General features: G+C 35.4%; 2 protein-coding genes across 2 annotated transcripts; both read left to right on the top strand.

Annotated features, from left to right (window-relative positions):
- The first annotated feature begins 1,114 nt into the window (after window positions 1-1,114).
- Window positions 1,115-2,780, top strand: LOC133979653 (nuclear factor 7, brain-like). The gene has a single exon (XM_062418214.1). It carries the CDS (start codon window positions 1,231-1,233, stop codon window positions 2,656-2,658), a length of 1,428 nt encoding a protein of 475 aa, XP_062274198.1. The 5' UTR covers window positions 1,115-1,230; the 3' UTR covers window positions 2,659-2,780.
- Window positions 2,781-6,334: 3,554 nt separating this feature from the next.
- Window positions 6,335-7,845, top strand: LOC133979677 (zinc-binding protein A33-like). Its single transcript, XM_062418248.1, has one exon. It carries the CDS (start codon window positions 6,335-6,337, stop codon window positions 7,757-7,759), a length of 1,425 nt encoding a protein of 474 aa, XP_062274232.1. The 3' UTR covers window positions 7,760-7,845.
- The last annotated feature ends 1,408 nt before the right edge of the window (window positions 7,846-9,253 follow it).

Here is a 9,253-nt window from a genome sequence, read left to right as displayed (position 1 = left end):
TGCGACCCTTAATATACAAAAACTGAAATAAAATACATATTTTTTAATGTTTGTGCAGCTGATACACATTTTTGTCTCATACAGATGTGCAAATTTGAAGTAAAATAAAAAAATTGGCATTCAAACATGTTGTTGGAGTCTTTATAAGCTATGAAAAATATCTCTTGTATCATAAAATAGTGATAAATAAAAATAATACACTTCATTAAGGATTAATTAAACATTTATTAATGACTGATGAATGTGAATCAGTGTAGAGACTTAATTATGAGTCAGATTATGAACAGTATGCGAGGGTTAAAGACATTTGAATTGGACACACTATTTTACAGTATGCCACACATTGATAGACAACATACAGTCACTGGCCACTTCATTAGGTACACCTGTGTAATCTAATTCAATCCAATACAACAGCTCTGCTATAAATTCTGCTTTTTTCAAGTTTATACATTTTCATTTTTTGTTGATATTGTTAAAAAAAAAAGGTTATAATTGGATTTTACGTTTATTACTGAGGTCATACTAAGTGATGGTGACGAACTGGGATTAAAAGAGAACAAGTTGGGGAAAGAAATGTTAATAACTAAACGTTGCAAATTTTACTTTTAGGCGTTTTGTACAAGATTATAAAAGTCAAATGGGGTTTTAATTAATAATTTGGACCATGTAGTTAATGAAAGTGGATGAAATAAACACAATCATACTGTTTTGTTATTAAAACATGTTTCTTGTTACAGTTACATAAAATCAAAATGTTTACGACTTGTTTAGTGTCTGCCAGTCTTTTGATATATTCACTCCTCTGAAAGCACCAACCTCTCCTTGTTTCATGTTTATAGGATTTTTTCTGAGTAATTATGTAGAAATAGAAACAAAAGAAATCAAAATGTTAAGACATGAGCAGTTTATTTTATTTAGCCTACATATGTTTATATAAGTACATTTTACTGTAATGAATGAAGAAATAAAATGTACCTCTGAAAAACGTCCTGATGGCACCATCTGCTGGTGACAAAGCTACATCACATCATTTCCTGATGTTAATAATTTACTGTGACAGTTGAAACCGAAAGTAAACTTTGACATTGTTGATCAGAGCTGAGACGCCATTACAGGTTGTGAGATCTCTGCTGGAAAACACTCATTTGAAGGATTTGAAGTGATCAAATGAAGGGACAGTAACTTGGTGAGTCTGACTATTGAAAGATCATTTAGACAACAAAGAACATGGCTGAGAAAGATGCTGTTCTTGAACGTTTCCTGAGCTGCCATGTGTGTTCAGAGACTTTCAGAGATCCTGTGTCTCTGAGCTGCAGCCACAAATTTTGTTCAAGCTGTCTGGAAAAATTCTGGGAACAAGCTAAAAACAAAAACTGTCCCATTTGTAAAAGAAAATCTTCAAAGAATTATCCAGCAGTGGACTTCACACTGAAGGAACTAGCTGACTCCTTTGCTGGGAGACAGACAGCTGGATCATCTGAGACAGAAAAGGGAGAAAAGAAGGTGGAGGTGGTGTGTAGCAAACATCCAGAAGTCCCTTATTGGTTCTGTAAAGATGAACAGAGAGCTGTGTGTCCTGTCTGTGAGTTTTCTCTCCACCAGAGTCACAAGGTGGTTCCTGTAGAAGAAGCAGTCAGTGACCTGAAGGACCAGCTGAAATCTGACTTAAAGCCTCTACAGGACAAGATGAACAAATACAAACAAGTGGAGAAAACATACAATGAAATGATTCAACACTCCAAGAAGCAGCTGCTGTCCACAGAGAAGCAGATCAGAGCAGAGTTCAACAAGCTCCACCAGTTCCTGAAAGAGGAAGAAGAGTCCAGACTGGCAGCTCTGAGGGAGGAAGAGGAGCAGAAGGGGAAGACTATGAGCAGAGAGATGAAGAGGATTCAGGAGCAGATCTCCTCTCTGTCAGACAGTATCTTTGCTGTTGAAGAAGACCTGCAGAAACACAACGTGTCATTCCTCAGCAGTTATAAACCCACTCAGACCAGAGCCAGAGCCCATTGGTCACTGTCAGATCCACAGCTGGTCTCAGGAGCGCTGATAGATGAGGCCAAACACCTGGGCAACCTGTCCTTCAGAGTCTGGGAGAAGATGAAGGACAAGGTCCACTTCAGTCCTGTTATTCTGGACCCAAACACTGCATATCCCTGGCTCTATCTGTCTGATGATCTGACCAGTGTGAGACAAGGAGACACAAAGCAGCAGCTCCCTGATAATCCAGAGAGATTATCTAAATATCCGCATGTTCTGGGCTCTGAGGGCTTCAGCTCAGGGAAACACAGCTGGGAGGTGGAGGTGGGAGACCATCCTGTCTGGTCTGTGGGTTTGGCTAAAGAGTCAGTTGACAGGAAGGGAGAGATATTTCTAACACCAAAATATGGATTCTGGTGTTTACTGCATCGCAGTGGAAAATACACTAATGGTCTTGGTAAGACTGTCACAGAGAAGAAGAGTCTCCAGAGGATCAGAGTCCAGCTGGACTATGACAGGGGGGAGGTGTCCTTCTACGACCCTGAAGACGAGACTCACATCTACACTCACAGAGACACTTTCACTGAGAAACTCTTCCCTTTTATTGAAATTGGATCAGCTGGTGATGCTAAAACCACTGATATCAAAATCTGTCAAACTGAGATTTCTCTGTGATGTTCAGGAAGGTTTGTGTTATCAACATTTTGATTTTGGTTTTTTATTATTTTTTCTTTTGTCTGAAGCAGATTTGATTTCATGTTGAGGGTCTCTGAATTTTGTTGCTCAATGAAACAAATTATCCAAACTGGTTTTAATGTACAAAACAGACACATGTGAACCTCAATTTATTTTTATCAAAACTATCAAAACTATTACATATATATTCTGACTTAAATCACAACATCAAGATAAATAAAGTTTGATCCAGAAAAGAAAATCATCACTGTATCACTGAGATAAAAAAAATCACTTTTAAAAGATTATTAAAACTTTTACTTATATATTCTAACTTCAATATCTATTTAAATCACATTATTTGAAAAATAAATAAAATCATCACTGTATCACTGAGACTGTGTTACATCATCTGAGGTTGAACTTTTATAAAGGTACAGATCAAATCTGTTTTTATTATAACTTTTAAACCTGGTTAGTAGCATCTTGTTTTTATTCAGAACACAATATAATATATATATAATAAACACTGTAATGACTGTATGAAATAATACAGGTGGGGAACTTTTTAAACGTTCATTGTAATTAGAAATCAATCTTTTGATGAGTTAATTCAATTTTTACACTCTCAGTTATTCACTGTATCAAAAATCATTCTGGCTCTGATTGATTATTATTTGTTATTTTGTTCTTCAACAGATCTTATTTGTTGTCACGGATGTTTATTGTCTTGTTTTTATGTAAAATCATGAACACCTAAACTTTTGTTCTCATCTGAATTGTTTTTAAAGACGTTGAGCCGTTCAGGATTTATTTATTTTCTCTTTAGAATAAATGGATTAAAGATGGTGACTCCTGCTTTTGATATTATGCTGACTTTGTAATGAAATTCAACAAAATATTTACTGATGTTGTTAAATACTCTGACTGCTCTGATGCTTTTTTAGCCTTTATAAAAATAGATTTATTTTGTAAGTTAGTTGTGTCACCTCTTAAAATAAATATGAATCTACAAGAAAATATGACTACAAAATACTGAAACTGTATCACATCATCAGGCCACAAACTTTACAAATCAAAGCTGTTAATTATCCTGGTTATCAGCATCTTGTTTTTAGTCAAACAACATTGTATAGTAGTATATATCCACTGTACTGAATGCTTTGATTGTTTCAGTTTTGTGACAGTTTCAGTCATCACATTTAGATTTTTATGTTCTTGAGTCTTTTGATGAGTTATTTCTGTTGTGAATGTGTTGTTTTATTCTTTGGAAACAAGAGTTTTAATATAGTTTTAATTTAATTCAGTGTTTAATTCTGACAGAGCTTCTGCAGACTGTGTGTGTCATTTTGGTGGTGTACACATGGATTGATAAACTGCAATGTTGAGATGATGATCAGCATAAAAGAAACAAACAGCAGAACAATTATGTTTAAAAACTGTTTTCCGAATCAACTCTTTTTATAAAATGTACATTTCTGGGTTTTTTGATGAGTTATTTCTGTTGTGAACCTGTATTATTAGAATAAAAGAAACAAACAGCAGTACAATGGAGTTTGATTTGTTTTCTTTAGCTTACAGTAAAGTATTTGACTCTGAGGAACATGTTGGCGCCATCTGCTGGTGGCAGAGTTACAGAGCAGCATTCACCTCTATAAACAGGAACTGACAGCAGATTTTGACATTTTTCACCAGAGCTGAGACGTCATTACTGTCACTTCTGAATATTATTAGGTTATCTATTACATTAAAAGTGTCTGATGTAAGCACATTTATTCAATTTCACATTCATAATTTTTCTGTCTATGCTAAATCAATATAAAGGTTAATTTGGTAGTTTTCTTATATAGTCACCGGCTACTTCAACATGTTCACTTGTGCAATCTAATTCACAGGTAATTCAGTTTTTGTTTACATTGTCAAAAATAAGATGATTTTACTTTCTGTTTATTACTGAGGTCGTACTAAGTGGTGGTGGCATATTGAGGTGCATTATATTGAATGGTTTTCCCAAAATGTTGCTCCCCTGATGTGTGTTAATGGGGTGGACAAAATATTAGAAACACCATTCAATATAATACAACTTAGTACCTCACCATCACCCACTACGACCTCAATAATATACATAAAACAGAATTATCACCTTCCTGACAATGTCAACAAAAACTGAAAATGTATAAACTTCATAAAAGCAGAATTTATTGCAGAGCTGTTGTATTTGATTGAATCAGATTGCACAGGTGTACCTCATGAAGTGGCCGGTGAGTGTAGAATGCTGTTATGTTGATAGTCTATAATTATTGAATCTATATGAATTGTTACTTTAGCAGAGTCAATCACTTTACATCATAACATATAAATACATTTAAAGAACTCACAGGATACTAAAGTCACTGTGTTGACAGATATTTCATATTAATCATTAACAAAATCACATTAAACAGCAGCATGTATTTTTTGCTGTAGTCTTGGTCAAATGAGTCTTCTCAGTTAGTAAAACTATATTTTATAACACTTTAAAAAAAAAGCTGCATTTCATAAGGTCATAAACTGTATGATACTATTTTCCTCCTCAAAGCTCAGCAGCTCCACTTTAATTAACATAATTAGCCAAATTTTGACAAAAACACATTCAACAATCAAAAGATCAAAGTTAATCGTTCAGAGGTGACTTTCTCTCTGAACAGACTCATAAAAGACATCAATGTCACGGTAGTTTTTATATTTCAGAGCATTTATTAAAACAAATAACCAAGCGAGAGAAATGTTAGTCAGAGTTTGAAGAAGTTATAGAAGACATGCTGCCATGTTGGAGGAGTTACAACAAAACCAGAGAGCTCAAAGACTGTAATATTAACACGTCTTGTTTCTCTGTTATAGATCATAATCCTGTAGTGTGTGATTAGAAAGTTTACAGATATTTCACTATCAAATAACTTTTTTAAAACTACATTTTTCTTACTCTTATTTTGTGTTCTTGTATTTATACGTATTTCAGATGTTATTTTAAGACATTGACAGAACATTTTTGACTTTTTGACTTATAATTCCTCCTTATACTTGAAATAAAAGGTTAAAGATTATCAGTGGGTGAATGAATAAGCATCTACATAAAAGACAACAAGTAGGGGAAAAAAGTAATAAACACAATCATAATGTCAATTTAGCAAAACATGTTTCCTGTAACAGATATATGAAATAAAAATGTTAAAAAACTGATAAGTGTCTTTTGAAATGTTCACTCCTCACATGGAAGATGAAATCACCAACCTCTCCTTGTTTCATGTTTATAGGATTTTTCTGAGCTGTAGAAATAAAAACAAAATTAATCAAAAAGTTAAGACGTGAGTAGTTTATTTAATTTAGCCTACAGATGTCTGTAAAAGGAAATGTTACTGTAATGAATGAAGAAAATAAAATGTACCTCTGAAAGACGTCCTGATGGCACCATCTGCTGGTGACAAAGCTACATCACATCATTTCCTGATGTTAATAATTTACTGAGACAGTTAAAACTGAAAGTAAATTTTGACATCGTAGATCAGAGCTGAGACGCCATTACAGGGTGTGAGATCTCTGCTGGAAAACACTCATTTGAAGGATTTGAAGCGATCAAGTGAAGGAACAGTAACTTGGTGAGTCTGACTATTGAAAGATCATTTAGACAACAAAGAAAATGGCTGAGAGAGCTCTTTTTCAACGTTTCCTGAGCTGCCATGTGTGTTCAGAGACTTTCAGAGATCCTGTGTCTCTGAGCTGCGGCCACAGCTTCTGTTCAAACTGTCTGCAAACCTTCTGGGAACAAGCTAAAAACAAAAACTGTCCCATTTGTAAAAGAAAATCTTCAAAGGATCATCCAGGAGTGGACTTCACACTGAAGGAACTAGCTGACTCCTTTGCTGGGAGACTGAAAGCTGGATCATCTGAGACAGAAAAAGAAGAAAAGAAGGTGGAGGTGGTGTGTAGCAAACATCAAGAAGAGCCTAAATTGTTCTGTAAAGATGAACAGAGAGCTGTGTGTCCTGTTTGTGAGTTTTCTCTCCATCACGGTCACAAGGTGGTTCCTGTAGAACAAGCAGTCAGTGACCTGAAGGACCAGCTGAAATCTGACTTAAAGCCTCTACAGGACAAGAAGAACAAATATAAACAAGTGGAGAAAACATACAATGAAATGATTCAACACTCCAAGAAGCAGCTGCTGTCCACAGAGAAGCAGATCAGAGCAGAGTTCAACAAACTCCACCAGTTCCTGAAAGAGGAAGAGGAGTCCAGACTGGCAGCTCTGAGGGAGGAAGAGGAGCAGAAGGGGAAGACTATGAGCAGAGAGATGAAGAGGATTCAGGAGCAGATCTCCTCTCTGTCAGACAGTATCTCTGCTGTTGAAGAAGACCTGCAGAAACACAACGTGTCATTCCTCAGCAGTTATAAACCCACTCAGACCAGAGCCAGAGCCCAGAGCTCACTGTCAGATCCACAGCTGGTCTCAGGAGCGCTGATAGATGAGGCCAAACACCTGGGCAACCTGTCCTTCAGAGTCTGGGAGAAGATGAAGGAGAAGGTCCACTTCAGTCCTGTTATTCTGGACCCAAACACTGCTAGTGGATGGTTCTATCTGTCTGATGATCTGACCAGTGTGAGAAATGGAGACACATATCAGCAGCTCCCTGATAATCCAGAGAGAAACACTAATTATGTCACTGTTCTGGGCTCTGAGGGTTTCAGCTCAGGGAAACACAGCTGGGAGGTGGAGGTGGGAGACCATCCTGACTGGAATGTGGGTTTAGCTAAAGAGTCAGTTGACAGGAAGGGAAAGATATTTCTAACACCAGAATATGGATTCTGGTGTATAACACATCGTAGTGGAAAATACACTAATAGTCTTGGTAAGACTGTCACAGAGAAGAAGAGTCTCCAGAGGATCAGAGTCCAGCTGGAATATGACAGGGGGGAGGTGTCCTTCTACGACCCTGAAGACGAGACTCACATCTACGCTTACAGAGACACTTTCACTGAGAAACTCTTCCCTTATTTTGGTATTGGAAAGTCTGGTGATGCTAAAACCACTGATATCAAAATATGTCAAACTGAGATTTCTCTGTGATGTTCAGGAAGGTTTGTGTTATCAACATTTTGATTTTACTTTTTTATTATTTTTTCTTTTGTCTGAAGCAGATTTGATTTCATGTTGAGGGTCACTGAATGTTGTTGCTCAACGAAACAAATTATCCAAACTGGTTTTAATGTACAAAAAACAAACACTTGTGAACCTCAATAATAGTTTTATTCACTTTTAAAAGACTTTAATATCTGTTTAAATCACATTATTCGAAAATAAATAAGATCATCACTGTATTACTGAGACTGTGTAGCATCTTGTTTTTATTCAGAACACAATATAATATAGATATAATAAACACTGTAATGACTGTATGAAATAATACAGGTGGGGAACTTTTTAAACTTTCATTGTAATTAGAAATCAATCTTTTGATGAGTTCATTCAGTTTTTTTTACTCTAAACTCAGAGTCTCAGTTGTTCAGTGTATCAAAAATCATTCTGGCTCTGATTGATTATTATTTGTTATTTTGTTCTTCAAAAGATCTGATTTGTTTTTTTCTTGTTTTTGCGTAAAATCATGAAGTAACTTTTGTTCTCATCTGAATTTTTTTTAAGACGTTGAGCCGTTCAGGATTTATTTATTTTCTCTTTAGAATAAATGTATTAAAGATGGTGACTCCTGCTTTTGATATTATGCTGACTTTGTAATGAATTCCAACAGAATATTTACTGATAATATTAAATACTCTGATTGCTCTGATGATTTCTTGGCTTTTAGAAAATAGATTTAGTGTTTAAGTTAGTTGTGTCACCTCACATTTCAATCTCAGCTGTTAATCTTATGATAATGATCTTTCAACCACTGCATGATGGGACAGACTCAAGTCCTCCTGTGACCCTGAACAGTAAAATATATGAAACTGTAACTGACGCAGAACATTTGAGGGAAAGAAAAAACAACAATCACTCGTTGAAGGTGAGAAAAAAATGTAATCTAACTTGATGGAATAAAGAAAGTCAAAGTGACATGCGAGCAAAAAATGTTTCCTGGTACATGTTGCTGTTGGTTAAGAAATAAAAATGTTGTAAAGCTGGTTTAGTGTCAGTCAGTTGAAATGTTCACTCCTCCCTGAAGCAGTAAAGCACCATCCTCTCCTTATTTCAAGTTTATAAGTGAGTACAAATGAGAGTAGATTTTGCCGTCATTGATCAGAGCTGAGACATCGTTACAGGCTGAGAGATTTCTGCTGAAAAACACCTTTGAAGGACTGAAAGTAGAAAGCTGTTTTCAGTGTTTTGTCTGAACTCTTTGAAATGTAGAGTCAAAACATTCAATCTGATCAGTTGTTCACAAAGTTTTCAGAGTCTCAAAAATCACCAGGAATCTTTAAAAAAAATTGGTTCTTTAAGACAATGTTTCAACCCTGAAATATACCATTATGTTTTGCCTTTTCCTCTTACTGTGATTTTAAGAATAAAGTAAAATGACATACATTTGGTTATATGTTTCACACACTTTTTTTTTGTTTACATTTC

This window comes from Scomber scombrus, chromosome 4, assembly GCF_963691925.1.
Source record: "Scomber scombrus chromosome 4, fScoSco1.1, whole genome shotgun sequence".
Taxonomy (NCBI): Eukaryota; Metazoa; Chordata; class Actinopteri; order Scombriformes; family Scombridae; genus Scomber; species Scomber scombrus.
This window is presented reverse-complemented; position numbering and strand designations above follow the sequence as displayed.

Bases quoted from the DNA above. Each gene is read 5' to 3' on its own strand.
- LOC133979677 (XM_062418248.1), top strand. From the start codon at position 6,335: ATGGCTGAGAGAGCTCTTTTTCAACGTTTCCTGAGCTGCCATGTGTGT.
- LOC133979653 (XM_062418214.1), top strand. From the start codon at position 1,231: ATGGCTGAGAAAGATGCTGTTCTTGAACGTTTCCTGAGCTGCCATGTG.